The 26,347-nt window shown below is 43.1% G+C and overlaps 1 protein-coding gene across 1 annotated transcript in view; it reads right to left on the bottom strand.

The window, feature by feature from the left end:
• Positions 1–26,347, bottom strand: part of LOC129815385 (natural resistance-associated macrophage protein 2-like) — a 41,275-nt gene that overhangs the window by 7,109 nt on the left and 7,819 nt on the right. Inside the window, exons 3-16 of the mRNA XM_055869162.1 lie at positions 23,454–23,590; positions 16,299–16,418; positions 10,124–10,243; positions 9,889–9,995; positions 9,602–9,672; positions 9,419–9,486; positions 9,089–9,244; positions 8,652–8,810; positions 8,407–8,493; positions 8,123–8,242; positions 7,787–7,936; positions 7,303–7,376; positions 6,868–7,021; positions 6,595–6,657 (exon numbers count right to left, since the gene is read on the bottom strand). Coding sequence (XP_055725137.1) covers positions 6,595–6,657; positions 6,868–7,021; positions 7,303–7,376; positions 7,787–7,936; positions 8,123–8,242; positions 8,407–8,493; positions 8,652–8,810; positions 9,089–9,244; positions 9,419–9,486; positions 9,602–9,672; positions 9,889–9,995; positions 10,124–10,243; positions 16,299–16,418; positions 23,454–23,590 — 1,586 coding nt within the window. The remainder of the gene's footprint in view (positions 1–6,594; positions 6,658–6,867; positions 7,022–7,302; positions 7,377–7,786; positions 7,937–8,122; positions 8,243–8,406; positions 8,494–8,651; positions 8,811–9,088; positions 9,245–9,418; positions 9,487–9,601; positions 9,673–9,888; positions 9,996–10,123; positions 10,244–16,298; positions 16,419–23,453; positions 23,591–26,347) is intronic.

The following is a 26,347-nucleotide window of genomic DNA, read 5'->3' as shown; positions in this document are numbered from 1 at the left end:
ACCTTTGTTTGCAATTACAGAGATCATACTTTTCCTGTGATCATACGTTTCCACAGAGCCACTCCTTAGTTGCCCTGGCTGTGTGTTTCGGGTTGTTGTCATGCTGGAAGACCCAGCCACGACCCATCTTCAATGCTCTTACTGAGGGAAGGGGGTTGTTGGCCAAGATCTCGCGATACATGGCACCATCCATCCTCCCCTCAATAAGTTGCAGTTGTCCTGTCACCTTTGCAGAAAAGCATCCCCAAAGAATGATGTTTTCACCTCCATGCTTCACGGTTGGGAGGGTGTTCTTGGGGTTGTACTCATCCATCTTCTTCCACTAAACACGGCGAGTGGAGTTTAGACCAAAAAGCTCTATTTTTGTCTCATCAGACCACATGACCTTCTCCCATTCCTCCTCTGGATCATCCAGATGGTCATTGGCAAACTTCAGACGGGCCTGGACATGCGCTGGCTTGAGCAGGGGGACCTTGCGTGCGCTGCAGGATTTTAATCCATGACGGAGTAGTGTGTTACTAATAGTTTTCTTTGAGACTGTGGTCCCAGCTCTCTTCAGGTCATTGACCAGGTCCTGCCATGTAGTTCTGGGCTGATCCCTCACCTTCCTCATGATCATTGATGCCCCACGAGGTGAGATCTTGCATGGAGCCCCAGACTGAGGGTGATTGACCGTCATCTTGAACTTCTTCCATTGTCTAATAATTGCGCCAACAGTTGTTGCCTTCTCACCAAGCTGCTTGCCTATTGTCATGTAGCCCATCCCAGCCTTGTGCAGGTCTACAATTTTATCCCTGATGTCCTTACACAGCTCTCTGGTCTTGGCCATTGTGGAGAGGTTGGAGTCTGTTTGATTGAGTGTGTGGACAGGTGTCTTTTATACAGGTAACGAGTTCAAACAGGTGCAGTTAATACAGGTAATGAGTGGAGAACAGGAGGGCTTCTTAAAGAAAAACTAACAGGTCTGTGAGAGCTGGAATTCTTACTGGTTGGTAGGTGATCAAATACTTATGTCATGCAATAAAATGCAAATTAATTACTTAAAAATCATGCAATGTGATTTTCGTTTTAGATTCCGTCTCTCACAGTTGAAGTGTACCTATGATAAAATTACAGACCTCTACATGCTTTGTAAGTAGGAAAACCTGCAAAATCGGCAGTGTATCAAATACTTGTTCTCCCCACTGTATATATACATACATATATATATACATACATACATATACAGTGGGGCAAAAAAGTATTTAGTCAGCCACCAATTGTGCAAGTTCTCCCACTTAAAAAGATGAGGACTGTAATTTTCATCATAGGTACACTTCAACTATGACAGACAAAATGAGAAAAAAAAATCCAGAAAATCACATTGTAGAATTTTTAATGAATTTATTTGCAAATTATGGTGGAGCCGCACCTCTATTGATGTATATACATCAATAGACATCATCTGTATGAATCAATGATGTCGCTTTGCGGATGGTGATTCTCTGATCCACCTCTACGCAGACGACACCATTCTGTATATTTCTGGCCCTTCATTGGGACACTGTGTTAACTAACCTCCAGACGAGCTTCAATGCCATACAACTCTCCTTCCGTGGCCTCCAACTGCTCTTAAATGCAAGTAAAACTAAATGCATGCTTTTCAACCAATCGCTGCTCGCACCTGCCCGCCCGTCCAGTATCACTACTCTGTATGGTTCTGACTTAGAATGTGTGGACAACTACAAATACCTTGGTGTCTGGTTAGACTATAAACTCTCCTTCCAGATTCACATTAAGCATCTCCAATCCATAATTAAATCTAGAAATCGGCTTCCTATTTCGCAACAAAGCATTCTTCACTCATGCTGCCAAACATACCCACATAAAACTGACTATCCTACCGATCCTTGACTTCGGCGATGTCGTTTACAAAATAGCCTCCAACACTCTACTCAGCAAATTGGATGCAGTCCATCACAGTGCCATCCGTTGTCACCAAAGCCCCATATACTACCCACCACTGCGACCTGTTTGCTCTTGTTGGTCCTCGCTTCATATTCGTCGCCAAACCCACTGGCTCCAGGGCATCTAGAAGTCTTTGCTAGGTAAAGCCCCGCCTTATCTCAGCTCACTGGTCACCATAGCAGCACCCACCCGTAGCACGCACTCCAGCAGGTATATTTCACTGGTCACCCCCAAAGCCAATTCTCCCTTTCCTTCCAGTTGTCTGCGGCCAATGACTGGAATGAATTGCAAAAAGCGCTGGAGTCTTATTTCTCACTCACTAACTTTAAGCATCAGCTATCAGAGCAGCTTACAGATCATTGCACCTGTACATAGCCCATCTGTAAATAGCCCATCCAACTACCTCATCCCCATATTGTTATTTATATATATATTTTCCTTCTCCTTTGCACCCCAGTATCTCTACTTGCACATTCATCTTCTGCACAATCTATCACTCCAGTGTTTATTTGCAAAATTGTAATTATTTGCCACTATGGCCTATTTATTGCCTTACCTCCCTAATCTTACTTCATTTGCACACCCTGTATATAGACTTTTCTATTGTGTTATTGACTGTACGTTTGTTTATACCATGTGTAACTCTGTTGTTTGTGTCGCACTGCTTTGCTTTATCTTGGCCAAGTCGCAATTGTAAATGAGAACTTGTTCTCAACTGGCTTACCTGGTTAAATAAAAAATATAGAGCTGGCGGGATTTTCCATGCACAGGCAGAACAGAGAAGCCATGTCAAAAACAGCTGGTGCGCAATGTCTTATATTAAAGAAGTCTCGAGGTATTGCTCGCTTGAGGTAGAGTAGCTTATGATAAGCTGTAGACCACACTATCTACCAAGAGAGTACTCATCTATATTATTCGTAGCCGTCTATTTACCACCACAGACCGATGCTGCCACTAAGACCGCACTCAACCAACTCTATAAGGCCATAAGCAAACAAGAAAATGCTCATCCAGAAGCTGCGCTCCTAGTGGCCAGGTACTTTAATGCAGGCAAACTTAAATCAGTTTTACCAGCATGTCACGTGCAACCAGATAAAAAAAAAAAAAGCTAACAAAACAAACTCTAGACCACCTTTACTCCACACGTAGAGATGCATAAAAAGCTCTTCCCCACCCATTTGGCAAATCTGACCATAATTCTATCCTCCTGATTCGTGCTTACAAGGAAAAACTAAAGCAGGAAGTGCCAGTGACTCACTCAATACGAAAGTGGTCAGATGACGTGGATGCTACGCTTACAAGACTGTTTGTCTAGCACAGACTGGAATATGTTCCAGGATTCATCCAATGCCATTGAGGAGTATACCACCTCAGTCATCGGCTTCATCAATAAGTGCATCGATGACGTCGTCCACACAGTGACCGTACGTACATATCCCAACCAGAAGCCATGGATTACAGGCAACATCCGCATCGAGCTAAAGGCTAGAGCTGCCGCTTTCAAGGAGCACTAATCCGGACGCTTAAAAGAAATCCCGCTATGCCCTCCGATGAACCATCAAACTGGCAAAGTGTCAATACAGGATTAAGATTGAATACTACTACACCGGCTCTGACGCTCGTCAGATGTGACAGGGCTTAAACTATTACGGACTACAAAGGGAAAGGCGGATGCGATCTGCCCGGGGAGCTAAATGCCTTTATGCTCACTTCGAGGACAGCAACACTGAAGCATGCACGAGATCACCAGCTGTTCTGGATGACTGTGATAATGCTTTCGGTAGCCGATGTGAGCAAGACCTTTAAACAGGTCAACATTCACAAAGCCGCAGGGCCAGACGGATTACCAGGATGTGTACTCAAAGAATGCGTTGACCTCAACTGACTCGGTACCCACTGTATATAGCCTCATTGTGATATTGTGTTACTTTATTATTTTTTAACTTTAGTTTATTTGATAAATATTTTCTTAACTCTTGTTGAACTGCACTGTTGGTGAAGGGCTTGTAAGTAAGCATTTCATGGTTTAAGAGCGGTAGACCAGTAACCCAAAGGTCGCTGGTCCGAAACACCGCAACAACTAGGTGGGAAAAAAACATGTCTGTGCCCTTGAGCAAGGCACTTAATCCTAACTGCTCCAGGGTCGCTGTCAATGGCTGATCCCTGGATCTGATACCACTCTCCGAGGGTGTCTCGGGGAGTGGGATATGCAAAAAAAAAAACTTTTCAATCCACACATGCGTATAATACGCACTTGTGCATGTGTGAAATAGGACAAACGTAAACACCCAACTATTTATTATTAAAGAGGGAAAAAAAAGTTTAAGAAACGTAAATCCTTTATCGAACACCAAGACACGAGACATCTAGAAATATCCTTGTTTGTTTTGATTTTTATTTTGGATACATGGTGTTGCTTTATTCAGTAGTGAGACAGACACTGTCATATAGCTTATATCTACAGTATGCTTCACTTGGTTCAGTTGGGTTCAAACACACCTCTAATTGAAACAATGCACTGCTAAGAGTCTGCTCAACATGTCTGTCTGCCTGTATTACACAGAGAGGCACTGATATGACACTACAGATAGTAACATTTGAGTTTCATCTCTTAAAACCTTGGTAAAAACATCGTAAAATCCTTAAAACCTTTTATAGCTGCTGAATATTATTCTTAGTCAAATAGATTGAGCTTGACCATGCAAGAACTGCATGAATTAGGTTTACAGATTGGTCTGTTGCATTAAACATCAGCAAGAAACCAGTTCTGTATTTGTATGTTCAATCTTAGAACAATATATTGCTGACAAGCAAAACATTTTGGGACTGTCAACAGTGGACTAATGAACCAAATACCAAAATATATTTTTGGGATGCAATTTCTCTTTAAAGCGATGTCCCAGTCAGATGAACTTGTGGATACCATTTTTATGTCTCGGTGTCCATTATGAAGGAAGTTAGTTTTGCGAGCCAATGCTGATTGGCATTAGCCCAATGACAAGACTTCGTCATTGTGCTAATGCTAGTTAGCAACTTCCGTCAAACTGCATGCAAAGACATAAAAATGGTATCCACAAGTCATCCGACTGGGGAAGTAGATAAAGGGCCTCATTGCCAAAATCCCGAAGTATCCCTTTAAGGGCAATCAACTTGTTAAAATAGAATTTCAGCGTTTGACTTCGACCTCACTTGGAATTCTAGGTTTTTGTTATCTATCCAAGGTTTTGTTGGAATGAAAACAATCATAGAATCTTATGAAAAAGCATTGAGGCATTATAGGAAATTACTCATGAACGCTTTAAACAGTCCTGTAATTCCAATCTGATGTTTATCAAAAACATTACAACTAACATTCAAGATAAAACTAACCTCAAGTCGTATGTTATAACATACGTAATTTAGTAAAGGTAGCAAGGGGCATGTTATTAGTACCACATTACAAAAAGTCTACAACAGTGTTAGACAATTGGCAAAACTCTCAATTAAAAGATATGCGAGAATTCTTTACTTACTCGCCATAACAAGGATATTACACTTAAAAAGTTTGTCCTTTCTAGTCACATCATTGTACATACTTGTCCATTCTTCTGTCCCAAATCCTCACTTCTAGTGGGGAACAACCCCAATATACGAACAGATTATAATATTAACCGTTTTGAACTCAAAACACATGCACTCTGAAAAAATCAGTTTGAATGTAGAGTGAGGTGTGTTTAAAATACTGACTAAAAAGGTAGTTTTTGAAATTATGCTCAACCCAAACTAAAAGTGTTCTCTTCCCGTGGTTTCTTTTTCTGAAAGGTGAGAACTGTAATTGTAATGAACAAAAATCAAAAATGAATTCAATAATACAGCAAGGAGAGATATACTCAAGTTCTACATTTGACCAAATAATCATAAATGGTGTCTTCACATAGAGGTACAATAACGGAAAAAAGTAAATTACCAAACAGACCGATAGCAGCTGCCAAATAAAGTAGACTTCAGCTTATTATGTCAGCAGGTTAAGAATTGCCATTTTGCCAGATCATAACTTGTCACATCTTAACCTGGAATAGGACTGCAATAATTTGAGAGAAATAGAATTCAAACTTAATTTTCTAATTGAAAAGCATAAGAATGTCACACCAGCTCTGCTTGAGCATGAAAATACAGGCGATAGGATATAAACTATAGCTGAACCATGAGGACTCTAAAAAGGGACAAGGGGGTTGTCTGAAAAGGAAGGAGGTCATTTGTTGTAATTGGGTTTTACATAATAAACCCCACATACCAGTAGCTCAACAGAACACGATAAAACCATTAGAACAGTGGGGGGAAAATGTTCTCTGAAGTGTTGATATCATGATTAGAGATATCAGGAAATGTCTTAAAATCTCTCTATAAAAAGGTGTAAGTCTCTCTCTCAAAGCCTGAAGGACATGACAGACCAACAAGAACATTTTATGTGCAGCGAGTACGTCATTTTCTGTTCATTTCCCAACGATTCTACATCTCCAACGTTTGCCGACACCTAGCAGGTGACCTGCTGTGCACAGCCAACGTTCGTCTTGGTCTGTCTTGTCCTTTAAAACACTGTCCTGTTCCGTTTTAGGTGTCATACGCTGGCTGTTCCTCAATGAACACAGCGTGGCGGTTGTTGCTTACCCTGCTGCCCAGACAGGACACGTCCAGACAGGAGACACCGAGGGCTATCAGACAATGCCACGTCTGTAGACACACAGAGTGGGGAGGAGGTCAGAAGAGGGTCACTGTACTCCCTATAATAGTTTACAATCCAACTTTCCAAACCATATCCCTGCATTCAGTATCTAGTATTCCGCATCAAAAGGTAGCCTCTTTATTTGGGAATTGATCTACAGTGTTGTATGCTTATCTAACCCAGTCCATGCTGTTATAATGACTACTACAGTAACTCACCAGGTAGCACACAAAGCTTAGGTAGGCTATGCAGAGCAAGGCCACCAGCACGTAGAGCGCCACACTGTTCAGGCTGGTCACGTAGACCACCACAAAGTACATGTTTATGGCACAGACCACCAGGATGACCACCCCTCCGCCAATCTTCCACACCCTCAGGAGCACAGTCACAGACGAGATGGTTAGGCATCAATGATAAAGTGTCACTGTCATCACATTTATTAATTAGCTGTTCGATTAGTGAAAACACAGAAACAAATCTTACGTCCCAAATGGCACCCTATTCCCTACAGAGTGCACTAGGTATGGCACTATGTAGGGAATAAGGATCCATTTGAGATGCATCCCCCGTCATCACATTTATTAATTTGTTGGTCAGTGCAAATACAGAAGCAATCTTCAGTGTTATATGGGTTGAGGGTTATGGTGACTCACAGTCCATTAGCAAAGTCATCCATGATGGATGTCAGACTGGTGAAGGTCAGGATGGGGATCAGAGCAAATGGCAGCTGTGGAACAAAGGGAGACAGTAAGAACTGACTACATTCAGTCCCCTTCAATAGCTTTTAATACATGCATCAGTATAAAACCCCCAAAGACTCCCAAGCCAGCCCAGAGTAGCTGCTACCCCTCTCTAACCTGCAGTCCCTAGCCCAAGTCTTCACTCTCTCCATCCAGCACCCTTCTCCTCTCCTCCCTAATCAATCAAATGTATTTATAAAGCCCTTTTTTACATCCGCCGATGTCAAAGTGCAATACAGAAACCCAGCCTAAAACCCCAAACAGCAAGCCCTGTCTCTTCTCTCTCTCTGCATGTCCCCAGACCCGTTCGGCATCCCATTTTTTCGGCACAAAATGGCAACCTATTCCCCATTTTGTGCACTACTTTTGATAGGGCTCTGGTCATGTCTTCTCTGACCTGCATGCTCTGCAATACGTTGAGGAAGTCGTTCATTCCCGTTAGGTGCTGCACGTCCTGAAAGATGGCCACCAGCAGGGTGGGGAAGATGGCGATGGAGCGGGTGAGAAGCACCCGGGCAAAACGGGACCAACGCAGGTTCAGGAAACCCTGAGGCAGGGGAAGAGAGAGAAAATAGTCAACAAACACACATCCCTACTGACAAAACACCGAGGTGTTTACATACAAAACACCAACACACGCATACACAAGGATTGACTTAAAGGTTAACAATACAATGTGCACTCTCACATACACAAACAAACACAGTAGTTGGATACTTCTGCACATTCTCACCTCCATGACAAACTGGCCAGAGTAAGTGCCTGTCATGGTGGAGCTCTGTCCGGCAGCCAGGATCCCGATGGCCCAGATGTAGAGGGCCGCAGGGCCAAAGAAACAACCCAGCACCACCCCCTGTATAGAGTGAGAAATTCCCCCCATGGTTATTCATATTATCAACACCGAACAAATGTTAATTTCATGGCAAAATGATTGACTGAGAAAGCAGGTATATACAGTATCAAAGTGATTTCATATCACAGGTTATATAGATTGTTGTTAATCCTTAAAAGATGTACCCCTTTGAAGATGTCCACCTGTAGCGTGCTGTTGTCCAGAGGGAAGAGGTCTGTGTGAGGACTGCCTGATGCATTGCATTTTACATTCTGTGACACACAGAAGAACAGCAGCACATCACAAACAAGGGAGGTCACTGGTTTAGAGGTGCCATACTGATGCTATATTAATGTATAAACCATCTGTAAAGGATTGTTACAGTACGAGACAAGGAGACATGCTGGGTCTGGTTAGTCATTATACCCACCACCTCAATGTTGGTTTTGTCGTAGAAGGCCTCGGCAAACACTGCTACAACAAAGACGTTGATGAGGAAGGAGATGAAGAGAGCAATAGTTGACTCGATGAAGTAGTATTTGTTGGCCTCCTTCACCTCCTTCTTGTTCCCACGATCTATTTGCCGAGACTAGACAATAAAATATCATTAAAAGTAAAGAATTAAAATATAAATCACAATTCCTGTGACATTGTACTTTCTGGTTGTTTGGCCCAAAAATGTATAAATGATTGTTTCAAATCGTTACCAATATTTTATATGTCATAGTAAAGGTCCATGATGACCCTCTACTATGTCATAGTGAAGATCTTTGACTCTGTAGTACGTCATAAAGCAGGTCTTTGACTCCTATGTCATAGTATAGAGGAGTGTAAGACTTTCACTATGTCATGATGCAAGAGACCTACCTTGACGAGGGCAGAGTGCAGGTAGATATTGTGGGGCATGATGACTGCTCCTACGATGCCCACAGCCTGCTCCATCTGGGCAGAATCACAGTTCTCACAGTACGGCAGAAACATCCCCTTCAGCAGCTCCCCCTGGTCCGGACGCACCATCACATACTACAGGTACATACACATGAGATGGCAGTCAGATACACACAAATGCAGAAAAGAAAACCCACCAAATTCTATCAAAGCTGCGCTATATACTATAAAAACCAGCTGGCAGGTTTACAGAAGGGGATTTTTTTTTTTTTTTTTAAAAGATGAACACAGGGAAAAGCTTGTTCTTACCTCATACCCAAAGCTTATAGCCATGATGGTGATGAGAAACCCAAAGAAGGCTTCAAGTTTCCTCAAGCCTAAAAAACAAAAGTCGGAAATAATTTTGAAACACGCCCAGACAGAAATACATACACACACCTGTGCCCAAGGACTTAAATCACAGACATCTTAATGTGTCAAAGAAACACTCACCATATTTATCTAGAAAAAGGAACACAAAGGTGTCAATGATGGTGATGAGGACACCTCCCCAAAGTGGAATCCTGGTAGATAGCAAACAACAATGTTAGTTTGACCCCAATACATTGACCGCTAGAGCACCCGTTGAATGCCTTTGTCAGTATCCCAAATGTCACCCTATATAGTGCACTACTTTTGAACAGGGGGCACTATATAGGAAATAGGGTGTTATTTGGGATGCACTCTTTGTGTAGTAAAGTGTGGCTTGGTTGGGCGCTGGCGGGTGGTACTGTAGCTACCTGCCCATAGAGAGGAGGTTGAAGGCAATGGCACAGCCGATGACCTCCTGCATGTCTGAGCCGATGATGGCCAGCTCCACCATCAGCCACAGAATAATACGAGGAACCTTGGACGGGATGGAGGTGTGGAGAGCAAGACTGAGTATAACACATAGAATTCATCATCATCATTCATCATTCAATTCATTTAAACCAAACCCTTCTATATGGTGTAGGGCGAGGGAGGGTTACTCACAGTGGGGTACTGGCGGTTGCAGACCTCTGCGAGGTGCATCCCTGTGACGACCCCCAGGCGTGCAGCCAGTCTCTGCAGGAGGAGGCCGATGATGGTGGCCCCCAACAACACCCACAGGAGCTGAGAGAGAAAGAGAGCGAGAGGGGGGGACAAAATAATGGTGATGAAGCATGGGAGTAAATTAAACATAATCAAGGGCAAAAAGACCAGATGTAATAGGGAATGCTGATTATAGAATAAAACATAACTGTCCAACCGGAGATAGAACTTTGCCTTTGAGTAAATTATTTGTCTTCGAATTTGAGCATGGTTCAGAAATCTCTACAGTCGCACCATTGAAAGCATCTTGACTGGCTACATCACTGCTTAGTTGGCATCCAACCGCAAGGCACTACAGAGGGTAGTGCGTATGCCCCAGTACATCACTGGGGCCGAGCTCCCTGCCATCCAGGACCTCTATACCAGGCGGTGTGAGGAAGGCCCTAAAAACTGTCAGACTCCAGCCACCCAAGACCGACTGTTCTCTCTGGTACCGCACAGCAAGCTTGACCGATGCACCAAGTCTGGAACCAACAGGACCCAACAGGACCCTGAACAGCTTCTACCACCCCCAAGCCATAATATTATATATTTGACAATAAAATCACAATACATCCCACATGTGGATACATTGCAAATCAAGGATTAAAAAAAATATATATATGTTTAGAAACTTATGTTAATATTAATGGAAAACGAATGGAGATGAGGCAGTTTGGAAAACTCTATGGCTTGAGAGGGAGCATCAATGCTACAGTACAGCCAGGGTGAAAGTCAGTCTGTCAGTCAAGCCAGAAGCTCTTCATCAGGGTCCATCCCTTTGTCTGAAGTTCCCAGTTCCTTCATAGTAGTCACTCCTCCATAGGTAGCTGATCCTCCATTGCCGACAGTGTAACACCCAACTGAGTGATGCTTCTACTGCAGTAAAGCACCAGAAAAATCAACCACACATCAGCAGTGGTCAGGAACAGTCCCTCCGCCTCTGACACCATAATCTCCACCTTCCAACCGGCAGGTGAAACAAAAAAGCCAGAGCTACTGCTGCATTATTTAAAACGCAAACATTAGCCATCCAGCTAGCGAAAGCAAACACAGAATAAACATCAAAGTCCTGTAACTTTGAAATTGAACACCACCATGTGATGAATACAGAGAAAAAAAAAAAAGTGTATTTAAAAATTTAACAAAAAAAGTATTAAATATTTACAAACGGTACAGGAGCTCTCTTCCTAGGCAGACAGCACCATGGCAAAATAGTTAGTTAAATAGATAGTCTGAGTTGCTATTTGGTTATCTGCATTAGAGGTCAACCGATTAAATTGGCATGGCCGATTAATTCAAATAAAGTCAAAGTCTGTCACGTGCGCCGAATACAACAGGTGTAGACCTTACAGTGAAATGCTTACTTACAGGCTCTAACCAATAGTGCAAAAAAGGTAATAGGTGAACAATAGGTAAGTAAAGAGATAAAACAGATGCAAAAACACAACGCAAATAGTCCGGGTAGCCATTTGAGTACCTGTTCAGGAGTCTTACGGCTTAGGGATAAAAACTGTTGAGAAGCCTTTTTGTCCTAGACTTGGCACTCCGGTACCGCTTGCCATGCGGTAGTAGAGAGAACAGTCTATGACTGGGGTGGCTGAGGTCTTTGACAATTTTTAGGGTCTTCATCTGACACCGCCTGGTATAGAGGTCCTGGATGGCAGGCAGCTTAGCCCCAGTGATGTACTGGGCCGTACGCACTACCCTCTGTAGTGCCTTGCGGTCAGAGGCCGAGCAATTGCCGTACCAGGCAGTGATGCAACCAGTCAAGATGCTCTCGATGTTGCAGCTGTAAAACCTTTTGAGGATCTCAGGACCCATGCCAAATCTTTTTAGTTTCCTGAGGGGGAATAGGCTGTCGTGCCCTCTTCACAACTGTCTTGGTGTGTTTGGACCATGATAGTGTGTTGGTGATGTGGACACCAAGGACCTTGAAGCTCTCAACCTGCTCTACTACAGCCCCGTGAATGGGGACGTGCTCGGTCCTCATTTTTCCTGTAGTCCACAATCATCTCCTTAGTCTTGGTTACGTTGAGGGATAGGTTGTTATTCTGGCACCACCCGGCCAGGTCTCTGACCTCCTCCCTATAGGCTGTCTCGTCATTGTCGGTGATCAGGTTTACCACTGTTGTGTTGTCAGCAAACTTAATGATGGTGTTGGAGTCGTGCCTGGCCATGCAGTCGTGGGTGAACAGGGAGTACAGGAGGGGACTGAGCACGCACCCCTGTGGAGTTCTAGTGTTGAGGATCAGCATGGCAAATGTGTTGCTACCTACCCTCACCACCTGGGGGCGGCCCGTCAGGAAGTCCAGGATCCTGTTGTAGAGGGAGGTGTTTAGGCCCAGGGTCCTTCGCTTAGTGATGAGCTTTGAGGGCACTATGGTGTTGAACGCTGAGCTTTAGTCACTGAATAGCATTCTCACATAAGTGTTCCTTTTGTCCAGGTGGGAAAGGGCAGTGTGGAGTGCAATAGAGATTGCATCATCTGTGGATCTGTTTGGGTGGTATGCAAACAGGAATGGGTCTAGGGTTTCTGGGATAATGGTGTTGATGTGAGCCATTAACAACCTTTCAAAGCACTTCATGGCAACAGTTGTGAGTGCTACAGGTCGGTAGTCATTTAGGCAGGTTGCCTTTGTGTTCTTGGGCACAGGGACTATGGTGGTCTGCTTGAAACATGTTGGTATTACAGACTCAGTCAGGGACATGTAGAAAATGTCTGTGAAGTCACCTGCCAGTTATCAAGCGCTATAATGAAACTGGCTCTCATGAGGAACGACACAGGAAAGGAAGACCCAGAGTTACCTCTGCTGCAGAGGATAAGTTCATTAGCGTTACCAGCCTCAGAAATTGCATCCCAAATAAATGCTTCAGAGTTCAAGTAACAGACACATCTCAACATCAACTGTTCAGAGGAGACTGCATGAAATCAGGCCTTCATGGTCAAATTTCTGCAAAGAAAACACCACTAAAGGACACCAATAATAAGAAGAAACTTGCTTGGGCCAAGAAACACGAGCAATGGACATTAGACCAGTGGAAATCTGTCCTTTGGTCTGGAGACCAAATTGGAGATTTTTGGTTCCAACCGCCGTGTCTTTGTGAGACGCAGAGTAGGTGAATGGATGATCTCCGCATGTGTGGTTCCCACCGTGAAGCATGGCGGTAGTGTGATGGCGCCTTGCTGGGGACAGTGTCTGATTTATTTAGAATTCAAAAAGGCACACTTAACCAGCATGGCTACCACAGTCATTCTGCAGCAATACACCATCCCATTTGATTTGAGCTTAGTGGGACTATCATTTGTTTTTCCAACAGGACAATTACTCAACACACCTTCAGGCTGTGTAAGGGCTATCTGACCAAGGAGGAGAGTGAAGGAAAAGCAGCCAACAAGTGCGCAGAATGTGGGAACTCATTCAAGACTATTGGAAAAGCATTCCAGGTGATGCTGGTTGGGAGAATGCCAAGTGTGCAAAGCTGTCAAAGACAAAGGGTGACTTCTTGGAATAATGTAGTAATCAAAAAAGTGTTAATCAAATCAAAATTTGGCTGGCGCAGTGGTATAGGGCACTGCATCGCAGTGCTAGCTGCGCCACCAGAGTCTCTGGGTTCGCGCCCAGGCTGGGCTGGGTTCACGCCCAGGCTCTGTCGCAGCCAGCCGCAACCGGGAGGTCCGTGGGGCGACGCACAATTGGCATAGCGTCTTTCGGGTTAGGGAGGGTTTGGCCGGTAGGGATATCCTTGTCTAAGTATGTAAAAATGTAATAAAATGTATGCACTCTACTGTAAGTCGCTCTGGATAAGAGCGTCTGCTAAATGACTAAAATTTAAAAATTTAAATGTAAAATATATTTTAGATTATTCAATGTGTTATTTCACAGGTTAGGTGTCTTCACTGTAGAATAATAATTTAGAAAATAGTAAAAATAAAGAAATAAACTCTTGAGTAGGTTTGTCCAAACTTTTGACTGGTATTGTAAGTATTCAGACCTTTTACTTAGTACTTTGTTGAAGCACCTTTGGCAGCAATTACAGCCTCAAGTCTTCTTGGTTTTGACTCTACAAGCTTTGCACACCTGAATTTGCGGCGTTTCTCCCATTCTCTGCAAAAGCTCTGTCAGGTTGGATGGGGAGCATCGCTGCACAGCTATTTTCAGGGTTCAAGTCAGTGTTCAAATCGGGTTCAAGTACGAGCAACTCAAGGACATTCAGACTTGTCCCGGAAGCCACTCCTGCGTTGTCTTGGCTGTGTGCTTGTGGCGAAATCCTGCACGGAGCCTTCACCGTGCCCTGCCACTTTAAGAGCGCATGAGCAGTAAGGAAGGAGGAGATAAAGGCGGCTCGTTCAGCTCTTTGAGGAGCTGCTCTTGGGTGGCGCGACAGTTTGATTGTGTGTGCTATGCTGCAGAAGTTTTGTTTGTTTTCAGCGTATGTAGTTATAAAGTATTTAACTCAATCATCGGTGTGATGGCTCTACGTCGTGGTTGTTTTCGTTTGGGACCGCGACGGTTATGGATTCCATGGATTAGTAGCAAAATTGTTGCGAAGCTTTAAGCTACAAACCATCGGACAGTCAGACAGTACACCGGCACGCCTGAAGACCTCTCTTGTTCCCTTTCTCTCTTTCTCTTCCCTCTATCGTTCCAGTGCTTTACCCTGCAACAGACTCTATTTTTCAAATGCACTTCCCATTGAAGTTCATTAGAGCTGGACTATTATTGCCCTGACAGAAGTATTTGGGTGGACATTTTAGTTAAAAGGGAGGTTGCTTTAAAGTTGTGTATTGTTATTTGAACTGTATTGAGGTGGGGTGTACTATGGACATGTGGCCAAGAAGATTGTGGACATTTAAGGCCTTTGTTGTGTCGATGAACACCCCCCACATTCATACCCTCTGCACTCCTCCACTGGAAGAGAATACAGATTATTGCAAATCCTCTGTTGATGACTGGGTTCTTTCTGGTATGAAGTTGCTGTTCAATTGCTCTGCCATTGTTATTATATGAGGTATTCTTGGTGGGGTTACCCCTGCGCTGTGCTGTGGGTTTTATAGGGTGTGTATTCTCTTTTCTCTCCACTGGCTATCTGATAAACAGGCTACACTCTAGGCAGTCTCTTCTGCTGATGTGTGTGGGTCTGGTAGTGGTACTCTCTCTATTCTACTCTTTTCCTTTCGGCATGGTTAATACCTGCCTGGCACCCGAACAAAATCTTTCTTTACCCCTCTCTAATAAATACCACTACATGCTTAAGATAGTTGTCCGGTTGGAAGGTGAACCGTTGCCCCAGTCTGAGGTGCTGAGCAGGTTTTCATCAAGGATCTCTCTGTACTTTGCTCCGTTCATTTTTGCTTCGATCCTGACTAGTCTCCCAGTCCCTGCCGCTGAAAAACATCCCCACAGCATGATGCCACCGCCATGCTTCCCCGTAGGGATGGTGCCAGGTTTCCTCCAGATTCGACCTCGTGGCTTGGTTTTTGCTCTGACACGCACTGTCAACTGTGGGACCTTATATACACACAGGTGTGTGCCTTTCCAAATCAGGTCCAATCAATTGAATGTATCACAGGTGGACTCCAATCAAGTTATAGAAACATCAAGGATGATCAATGGTAAACAGGATGCAGCAGAGCTAAATTTCCAGTCTTATAGCAAAGAGTCTGAATACTTATGTAAATAAGGTATTTCTAAAAACCTGGTTTCGCTTTGTCATTAGGTGGTATTGTGTGTAGATTAATGAGATAAAATTTGCTTTAAATCAATTTTTGAATAAGACTAACGCATCAAAATGTGAAAAGGGGAAGGGGTCTGAATACTTTGAATGCACTGTACATATCTACCACAATTACCTCGTACGCCAGCACATCAACTCGGTATTTGTACCCCATGTATATAGCCAAGTTATTGTTACTCATTGTGTATTACCTATTACTTATCTATTATTTCTCTATTTTTCTTTCTCTGAATTGTTAGGAAGGGCCCGTAAGTAAGCATTTCACTGTTGGTCTACACCTGTTGGTTACGAAGCACATGACGAATAACATATGATTTGACTTGGTACCCCTGTCCCTTGAATGAAGGTTTGTGTTCACCTTAAAGCCAGCTTTAGCACCAGACTGCAGGTCAGACTCGATGTTCCCTGGGTCAAGATAGGCGATGCTCATCAAGAAACCAGGTCCCGTAAAGGCCCAGAGTTTACGGAAACTGAACATCTGAAAAGAGAGGATCTAAAATATTACAATCAACGCCTGAAAATAAATCTTAGCATGAAGAATTACCGGTCATTGAAATTATAATTTCTAAATTATTCTATATTAATAGTATCTTTGTGTATCACTTTATTCAGGTCATAAGCTTAGGGTAATATGCTCTTTGAGGTCATACGCACTTAGAAGATAGGCCCTGTGATGTCATGATAATCCCTGTTATGCCATAGGCTCTATGACTCAATAACTGAAGTAATATACAGTACCAGTCGGAAGTCGACACACTACTCAATCAAGGGTTTCTTTATTTTTTTTACATTTTTCTACATTGTATAATAATAGTGAAGACATCAAAACTATGGAATCATGTAGTAAGCTAAAAAAGTGTTAAACGAAACAAAATATATTATATAGCCACCCTTTGCCACGATGACAGCTGTGCAGACTTGGCATTCTCTCAACCAGCTTCATGAGGTAATCACCTGCAATGCATTTCAAATAACAGGTGTGCCTTGTTAAAAGATCATTTGTGGAATTTCATTCCTTCTTAATGCGTTTCAGCCAATCAGTTGTGTTGTGACAAGGTAGGGGGGTATACAGAAGATAGCCCTATTTGGTAAAAGACCAAGTCCATATTATGGCAAGAACAGCTCAAACAAGCAAAGAGAAACGACAGTCCATCATTACTTTAAGACATGAAGGTCAGTCAAGCCGGGACATTTCAAGAACTTTGAAAGTTTCTCCAAGTGCAGTTGCAAAAAACATCAAGCGCTATGATGAAACTGGCTCGTGAGGACCGACACAGGAAAGGAACACCCAGAGTTACCTCTGCTGCAGAGGATAAGTTCATTAGAGTTAACTGCAACTCAGATGGCAGCCCAAATAAATGCTTCACAGAGTTCAAGTAACAGACATCTCAACATCAACTGTTCAGAGGAGACTGTGTGAATCGGGCCTTCGTGGTCAAATTGAGGCAAAGAAAACACTACTAAAGGACACCAATAATAAGAGACTTGCTTGGGCCAAGAAACACAAGCAATGTACAATAGACCGGTGGAAATCTGTTATTTGGTCAAAGGAGTCTAAATTTTAGATTTTTGGTTCAGTAGGTGAACGGATAATCGCCGGATGTGTGGTTACCACAGTGAAGCATGGAGGTGGAGGTGTGATGGTGCTTTGCTCGTGACACTGTCGTTGATTTATTTAGAATTCAAGGCACACTTAACCAGCATGGCTACCATAGCTTTCTGCAGCAATATGCCATCCCATCTGGTTTGGGCTTGATGGGACTATCGTCTGCTTTTCAATAGGACAATGACCCAGAACACACCTTCAGGCTGTGTAAGGGCTATTTGACCAAAAATCAGAGTGATGGAGAGCTGTATCAGATGACCTGAACCCCACAATCACCCAACCTCAACCCAATTGGAAAATAAATGTGACAAACTGAAAGCATGTTTATCTTACCAATGGGACATTAAAAACGGTAATATCTTATGTTTCACAGTCGTAGCTGAACGACGACATTAAGAACATACAGCTGGCAGGTTATACACTATCGTCAGGACAGAACAGCAGCCTCTGGTACGACACCTGTGTTTTTCTTACCACCACAGACCGATGCTGGCACTGAAACCGTACTCAATGAGCTGTATATAGCCATAAGCAAACTGGAAAATGCTCATGCAGAGGCGGCATTCCAAGTGGCCGGGGACTTTAATGCAGGGAAACTTAAATCAGTTTTACCTAATTTCTTCAGCATATTAAATGTGCAACCAGAGGGGGAAAAAATTCAAGACCACCTTTACTCCACACACAGAGACGCGTACAAAGCTCTCCCTCGCCCTCCATTTGGCTAATCTGACCATAATTCTATCCTCCCGATTCCTGCTTACAAGCAAAAATTAAAGCAGGAAGCACCAGTAACTCCGTCTATAAAAAAAGTGGTCAGATGAAGCAGATGTTAAACGACAGGACTTTTGCTAGCACAGACTGGAATATGTTCAGGGATTTTCCCGATGGCATTAAGAAGTACACCACATCAGTCACTTGCTTGATCAATAAGTGCATCGAGGACGCCGTCCCCACAGTGAGGTATATACATACCCCAACCAGAAGCCATGGACTACAGGCAACTTTCGAGCTTAAAGGGTAGAGCTGCCGCTTTCAAGGAGAGGGACTCTAACCCGGAAGATTATAAGAAATCTCGTTATGCCCTCCGACGAACCATCAAACAGGCAAAGCGTCAATACAGGGCTAAGATTGAATCGTACTACACCGGCGCCGACGCTCGTCGGATGTGGCAGGGCCTGCAAACTATTACAGACTACAAAGGGAAGCACAGCCGAGAGCTGACGAGTGACACGAGTCTACCAGACGAGCTAAATCACTTCTATGCTCGCGTCGAGGCAAGCAACACTGAGGCATGCATGAGAGCACCAACTGTTCCGGACGACTGTGATAACGCTCTCAGTAGCCGACGTGAGTAAGACCATTAAACAGGTCAACATTCACAAGTCCGTAGGGCCAGACGGATTACCAGGACGTGTACTCCGAGCATGCGCTGACCAACTGGCAAGTGTCTTCACTGACATTTTCAACCTCTCCCTGTCCGAGTCTAATACCAACATGTTTCAAGCAGACCACCATAGTCCCTGTGCCCAAGAACACAAAGGCAACCTGCCTAAATGACTACCGACCTGTAGCACTCACATCTGTAGCCATGAAATGCTTTGATAAACTGGTCATGGCTCACATCAACACCATTATCCCAGAAACCCTAGACCCGCTCCAATTTGCATACCGCACAAACAGATCCACAAATGATATAATCTCTATTGCACTTCACACCGCCCTTTACCCACCTGGACAAAAGAAACACCTTTGTGAGAATGCTATTCATTGACTACAGCTCAGCGTTCAACACCATAGTGCCCTCAAAGGTAATCACTAAGCTAAGGACCCTGGGACTAAACACCTCCCTCTGCAACTGGATCCTGGACTTCCTGACGGGGTGTCCCTCAGGGGTGCGAGCTCACTCCCCTCCTGTACTCCCTGTTTTTTTTTGTGTTTTTTTTTCTTCTTTTTTTTAGGGGTGGATCAGCTTAGTATTGCGGAAAGAATGTTGCTTCCAATGTAATTGTCTGCATCATTTCCATTCCCCCATATTTTTTGGGGTAAATATATATATCCATACACGTATGCATACATATACACATACACATATAGACATACATACTTTTTTAAAGAATATGCCTTTATTATTATTCCCCGCGACCCTACCACCAATCCCCCAATTGGAGTAAACTTATAAACACTTCTGCTTTTACCTTCAATTTCTACATCTTATACCTATCTTACAGACACAGTCCACTTTACAATAGTTCTCTCTTATTTGTTCTTAGTCCTTCCTCTATTTCTGTTGTCCATCCAATTTTATTTCCACTTGTAACCGTGCTATTTCACAAAAGCTCCGCACCTATACACATTTCACAGATCCCGTATGCCCTATATTGTTTATCTTGTTATTAGTCCCACCCTTCAGCTCCACCCAACCCCTCCCATCTATCTTCCAACATCATCCATTTCGGATTTCTATTTGCCATACATTTCTCAACTGTGCTGTGATGCTTCACAAAAGACCTGAACCTTCCTATTCTCATAGCTTCTACAGATTGTAAATTAAAAATAAACATCTTTGCCAAAATAATTATCATATTATTGATTGATTGACTATGGCTTTTCAAATCCCCCAGTATTGCTATCTGTAGCGTTAGTTTTAGGCAAATGTTGCAATTCTTCAGCCATTCCTGGACCTGTGACCAAAAACGAGCTACATATGGACAATACCAAAATAAATGATCTAATGACTCTGCCTCCTCACAACAGAATCTGCAGAGCTGGGAAGATTGTATACCCCATATATATAACATTCTATTAGTTGCAAGAATTTTGTACAGTAATTTATATTGAAAAATTCGAAGTTTTGAATCCGGCGTTGTTTTGCGTATCAATTCATAAACCATGTGCCATGGAATGGGTACATTGAAAATCTCTTCCCAACTATTTTGCAATTTGTATGGCACAGCTGTTAGTTTTTTGGTCCTTAAATGAAATTGGTATATGTTTTTATTTATCACACTTTTCTTTAACCATTTTTGTTCTTTAATACAGGGCCGACATACAAGTTCCTTACTTTTTTCCCCTTCTACTTGCCTCTTCCATTTTTGTGGTAATGCTGCAATTAATTGGTTGTAATTTTGGGTAGAGCAGACTTTTCCATATGTCTGTGTTAGCTGCATGTGTGACATAACTCCACCAGTCCTATTTATGATATCATTCACAAAAATTATACCTTTTTTAAACATTTCTTCGATAAATACAGTTTTTTTATCAATTATTATATTTGAATTTAACCACAATATTTGTTGTACTATTTGTTCCGTCCTTTCAGGTGGATTAAACTGAAATTGCAACCAACTTTCTAAGGCTTGTTTAAAGAATAAGGATATTTTGGAGATCATTTCCTTTTCAAACAACCGAAAATGAGCAGGTGTAATCTGAATAAAGGGAAAAAGGCCCTTCTTGAACATAGGATGAGACATTCGTACCAGTTTACTAGAGAACCAGTTTGGATTTAAGTATAACTTTTGTATGACCGATGCCTTTAGTGAGAGGTCTAATGCTTTAATATTTAATAATTTCTGCCCTCCGAATTCATATTCGTTATATAAATAGGCCCTTTTAATTTTATCTGGCTTGCCGTTCCAAATAAAATTGAATATTTTTTGTTCATATAATTTAAAAAACAGGTCACTAGGTGTAGGCAAAACCATAAGCAAATAGGTAAACTGTGATATGACTAAAGAGTTAATTAGGGTGATCTTTCCACAAATAGACAGGTATTTTCCTTTCCATGGTAGCAAGATCTTATCTATTTTTGCTAACTTTCTATAAAAATTTATTGGAGTGAGATCATTTCTTTCTTTTGGGATTTTTATACCGAGTATGTCCACATCTCCGTCAGACCATTTAATTGGTAAACTACATGGCAATATAAAATGTGTATTTTTTAGTGATCCAATACGTAATATGGTACATTTATCATAATTTGGTTTTAATCCAGAGAGGATAGCAAAGGTATCTAGATCCTCTATGAGGCCCTGGAGAGACTCTAGTTGTGGTTTTAAAAGAAAACATGAATCATCAGCGTACAATGACACCTTAGTTTTTAAGCCATGGATTTCTAATCCTTTAATATTAATGTTTGATCTAATTCTAACAGCTAACATTTCGATGGCAATAATAAATAGATATGCCGATAGTGGACAACCTTGTTTTACTCCTCTAGATAGTTTAAAACTTTCTGAGATGTAGCCATTATTTACTATTTTACACCTAGGGTTACTATACATAATTTTAACCCATTTTATAAGAGATTCCCGTACTCCCTGTTCACTCATGACTGCACAGCCAGGCACGACTACAACACCATTATTAAGTTTGCTGTTGACACAAGTGCTAGGCCTGATCACCGACAACGATGAGACGGACCTACTCCCTATAGGCTGATACCTGACTGTGTGGTGCCAGGACAACTACCTCACCCTCAACATGATCAAGACAAAGGAGATGATTATGGACTACAGGAAAAGGAGGACCGAGCACACCCCCATTCTCATCGACAGGGCTGTAGTGGAGCAGGTTGAGAGTTGAGTTCCTTGGCGTCTACATCACCAAAAAACTATCATGGTCCAAGCACACCAAGACAGTCGTGAAGAGGGCACGACAAAACATATTCCCCCTCAGGAGACTGAAAAGATTTGGCATGGGTCCTCAGATCCTCAAAAGGTTTTACAGCTGCACCATCAAGAGCATCCTGACTGGTTGCATCACTGCCTGGTATGGAAACTACTCGGCCTCCGACCTCAAGGCACTACAGAAGATAGTCCGCACATCCCAGTACATCACCGGGGCCAAGCTTCCTGCCATCCAGGACCTATATACCAGGCGGTGTCAGATGAAGGCTCAAACAATTGTCAAAGACTCCAGCCACCCTAGTGATAGACTGTTCCCTCTGCTACCGCACGGCAAGCCGTACCAGAGTGCCAAGTTTAGATCCAAGAGGCTTCCAAACAGCTTCTACCCCCAAGCCATAAGACGCCTGAAGAGCTAATCAAATGGCTCCCCGGAGTATTTGCATTGCCTTCCCCCCTCTGGAACGCGGCTGCTACTCTGTTTCATCTATGCAGTCACTTTACCTATACCTACATGTACATATTACCTCGACACCGGTGCCTCCGCACATTGACTCTGTACCGGTACCCCCTGTATATAGCCCCGCTATTGTTATTTGCTGCTGCTCTTTAATCATTTGTTATTCTTATCTCTTACTTCTTTTTTTAATAGGTATTTTCTTAAAAACGTTTAAAAAAACAGTTAAGGGCTTGTAAGTAAGCATTCCACTGTAAGGTCTACACCTGTTGTATTTGGCGCATGTGACAAATACAATTGGATTTGATTGATGGTTTGGGATAAGTTGGACCGCAGAATGAAGGAAAAGCAGCGAACAAGTGCTCAGCAAATGTGGGAACTCCTTCAAGACTTTTGAAAAAGCCTTCCTCATGAAGCTGGTTGAGAGAATGCCAAGAGTGTGCAAAGCTGTCATCAAGGCAAAGGGTGGCTACTTCAAATAATTTAAATTATAAAATATATTTTGATTAACACTGTTTTGGTTATTACATGATTCCATGTGTTATTTCATAGTTCTGATGTCTTCACTATTATTCTTAAATGTAGAAAATAGTCAAAAGAAAAGAAAAACCCTTGAATGAGTAGGTGTGTCCAAACATTTGACTGGTACTGTATTTTATAAGGTCATAATTGCGCATGTGATGCCATAGGCTCTGGGTTAATCTGTGTGAGGTCATAGACCTTGACGTCATAACCCCTGAGATCATAGGCTCTATGTTAATAATCCCTGTGAGTTTCTAGGCTGTGTTAATAATCTGTGTGCGGTCATAGGGCACATGGCCTCAGCACCTGGGTGACATCCTCTGGAATGGGCACCTTCTCCTCAAAGTATGTGGAGAAGGGCTCGTCGTCTGAGGCCGGAGTGGAGGTGGAGCTGTACAGGCCCTGGGTGCTCTGGATGACCCCATTCTCCTGAGGAGGTTCCTCTGTGTGAGAGAGAGTGAGTGAGTAACATGAAAACTACTGTTATCACATGACCCTGAGCAATATGAAGAGAGATTCTATTCTACCCACACTCTTCCCATTACCAAGCCATTTGTTCCACACCATCTGATTCGAGGATAGCAACACTGACGCATGCAGGAGACAATCAGCTGTTCCTTGATGACCGTGTGATCACGCTCTCCGTAGCCGATGTGAGTAATACCATTAAACATGTCAACATTCACAAGGCCGCAGGGCCAGACGGATTACCAGGACGCGTGCTCCGAGCATGCGCTGACCAACTGGCAAGTGTCTTCACTGACATTTTCAACCTCTCCCTGACAGCGTCTGAAATACCAACATGTTTCAAGCAGACCACCAGTCCATGTGCCCAAGAACACCAAGGTAACCTGCCTAAATGACTACCGACCCGTAGCACTCACGTCTGTAGCCATGAAGTGTTTTGAAAGGCTGGTCATGGCTCACAACACCATTATCCCAGAAACACTAGACCCACTCCAATTTGCAAACCGCACAAACAGATCCACAGATGATGCAATCTCTATTGCACTCCACACTGCCCTTTCCCACCTGGACAGAAGGAACACTTATGTGAGATTGCTATTCAGTGACTACAGCTCAGCGTTCAACACCGTAGTACCCTCAAAGCTCATCACTAAGCTAAGGACCCTGGGACTAACCACCTCCCTCTGCAACTGGATCCTGGACTTCCTGACGGGCTGCCCCCAGGTGGTAAGGGTAGGTAACACATCTGCCACGCTAATTCTCAACACAGGGTCCCCTCAGGGGTGCGTGCTCAGTCCCCTCCTGTACTCCCTGTTCACCCACGACTGCATGGCCAGGCACGACTCCAACACCATCATTAAGTTTGCTGACGACACAACTGTGGTAGGCCTGATCACCGACAACGATGAGACAGCCTATAGGGAGGAGGTCAGAGACCTGGCAATGTGGTGCCAGAATAACAACCTATCCCTCAACGCGATCAAGACAAAGGAGATGATTGTGGACTACAGGAAAAGGGAGGGCCGAGCATGCCCCCTTTCTCATTGACGGGGCTGTAGTGGAGCAGGTTGAGATCTTCAAGTTCCTTGGTGTCCAGATCACCAACAAACTATCATGGTCCAAACACAAAGCCTATTCCTCCTCAGGAGACTAAAAAGATTTGGCATGGGTCCTCAAATCCCCAAAAAGTTCTACACCATCAAGAGCATCCTGACTGGTTGCATCACCGCCTGGTATGGCAAGTGCTCGGCCTCCGACCGCAAGGCACTAGAGTGTAGTGCGTACAGCCCAGTATATCACTGGGGCCAAGCTTCCTGCCATCCAGGACCTCTATACCAGGCGTGTCAGAGGAAGGCCCAAACAATTGGCAAAGACTCCAGCCACCCTAGTCATAGACTGTTCTCTCTTCTACCGCACGGCAAGCGGTACCGGAGTGACAAGTCTAGGTCCAAAATGCTTCTTAACAGCTTCTACCCCCAAGCCATGACTCCTGAACAGCTAATCACACAGCAACCGGGACTATTTGCATTGTCCCCCCTTTTACGCTACTGCTACTCTGTTTATTTTCCATACAGTCACTTTACCTATATGTACATATTACCTCAATTACATCGACTAACCGGTGCCCCCGCACCGGTACCCCCGTATATAGCCTCGCTACTGTTATTTTATTGTCGCTCCTTAATTTATTTTTATTACTTCAGTGTATTTTAGTAAATACTTGCAGTTTTAAGAAAATAAAATAGTATTGTTGGTTAAGGGCTTTATAGCCTCGCTACTGTACATAGCCTGTCTTTTTACTGTTGTTTTATTTCTTTACTTACCTATTGTTCACCTAACACCTTTTTTGCACTATTGGTTAGAGCCTGTACGTAAGAAATTCACTGTAAGGTCTACTACACGTTGTATTCGGCGCATGTGACAAATAAAATTTGATTTGATTTGATTCAGCTGCAGATTAAAGCAGACATTCATTGGCAACCTTGCCACAGTCAAGAGATTGAAAGCCATACTTTCAGTCTCTACTAGCCATCTATAGTCACTTGTAAGCATGTATGACTAATGACAGAAGCGTTTTCCAACTTCAACAAGGAAGTGCCACATCAAAGTCCCCTGTAAAGAGTGTGTCAATCAACTCTGAACCCGGCTAAGTCTCCAGGAAGGGCCAACAAACCCGTTTAATGACACATTTTGAAACACTTCAGGTTATAAAGTAAAAGGTATGCAATGTAAAACATTTTTTACAATATTTTTAATTGTCACATACACCGGATAGGTGCAGTGAAATGTGTTGTTTTACAGGGTCAGCCATAGTAATACGGCGCACTTGGAACAAATTAGAGTTACGTGCCTTGCTCAAGGGCACGTCGGCTGATTTTTCACCTTGTTGGCTCTAGCATTCGAACCAGGGACCTATCCTTTACCAGACCAATTCTCTAACCGCTAGGCTACCTGCCACCCAATAGAAGGTGTAATTTTTCTCTTTCAATGCACCTTTTACATGAATAGGCTACATCATACCGCTGAAAAGTAGGCTAAACAAAGAGCAATACTAAGTAAGGCCAAATATCTATTTGCGTAACAGGTTAAATATGAACAGCGTGATCACATGAATTGTCACATCATATGAATCAAGAGCCCACCAATCACGTCATTACACAAGAATTCTAGACCCTTAATGCATCCTCCTCCTCACACTAAAAGTGTACCACTCTACTGATGATCTGTACTTA

Source organism: Salvelinus fontinalis, chromosome 18 (genome assembly GCF_029448725.1).
Source record: "Salvelinus fontinalis isolate EN_2023a chromosome 18, ASM2944872v1, whole genome shotgun sequence".
NCBI lineage: Eukaryota > Metazoa > Chordata > Actinopteri > Salmoniformes > Salmonidae > Salvelinus > Salvelinus fontinalis.
Note: the sequence above shows the minus strand (reverse complement) of the source record. Positions and strands in the feature narration are given on the sequence as shown.